Below are 768 nucleotides of genomic sequence, written 5' to 3'. Positions count from 1 at the left end.
TATCAAATTAGGGCAGAAGCAACATTGGAAGCAAAAATTCAACCAGCTTTTACATTTAGAGTATTGCCCATTGATAGACTCAAATTCAATGTCAAAGAAGGTGGTATGGAATTTATTGTTGATCTAGACAAAAGAACATGTGATTGTTATGAATTTCAGCTAGATGAGATGCCATGTGAACATGCAATTGCTGCAATTGAGAGTATACATCAAAAGAAATCGGCCTTTTGCTCAGCCTATTTTTCAAGGGACTTTTGGTTGAAAACGTATGAAGGGCAAGTAAATTCTGTAGGTGATGCAATAAAATGGGTTATACCAGACACTATTAAATCAGAAATCACTAAGCCTCCAGATGCCAAAGTACTGCTAGGAAGAAGACAGAAGAATCGACATGTTTCCGGTACAGAATTCAAGAAGGAACCAAGATGTAGTCGTTGCAAAAAATATGGGCATACCAGAACAAATTGCACAAATTCTGCTGTAGTTCATCCTTATGCAAGAAAACATAGGGAAAAAAATGATTGAATATATACAATAAACTTGCATTGGCTGATGTAATCCCGAATAATATATATTCAATATTCTTGTTTTTCAAAATATTAATACTGTGTATTTTTTTTTGCTTCTTGATTTGCTTACAAAAAAACCACTATGTCGTAAAAACATAGTGATTTTACGACATATAACTCCAGTGTATTATAAAGGAAACAAAATATTAAATTATGTAATTGCACTTACTTTCATTTTGTCCAGTATATTATACTTGAT

At 32.6% G+C, this 768-nt stretch overlaps 1 protein-coding gene across 1 annotated transcript; it reads left to right on the top strand.

Annotated features, from left to right (window-relative positions):
* LOC109222086 lies at positions 169 to 525 on the top strand. Its single transcript, XM_019386494.1, has one exon. The coding sequence runs from the start codon at positions 169 to 171 to the stop codon at positions 523 to 525; it is 357 nt and encodes a 118-aa protein (XP_019242039.1).

Source organism: Nicotiana attenuata, chromosome 2 (genome assembly GCF_001879085.1).
Source record: "Nicotiana attenuata strain UT chromosome 2, NIATTr2, whole genome shotgun sequence".
Taxonomy (NCBI): Eukaryota; Viridiplantae; Streptophyta; class Magnoliopsida; order Solanales; family Solanaceae; genus Nicotiana; species Nicotiana attenuata.
This window is presented reverse-complemented; position numbering and strand designations above follow the sequence as displayed.

Excerpts from the sequence above, each read along its gene's own strand:
- LOC109222086 (XM_019386494.1), top strand. The coding sequence starts at position 169 with ATGCCATGTGAACATGCAATTGCTGCAATTGAGAGTATACATCAAAAG.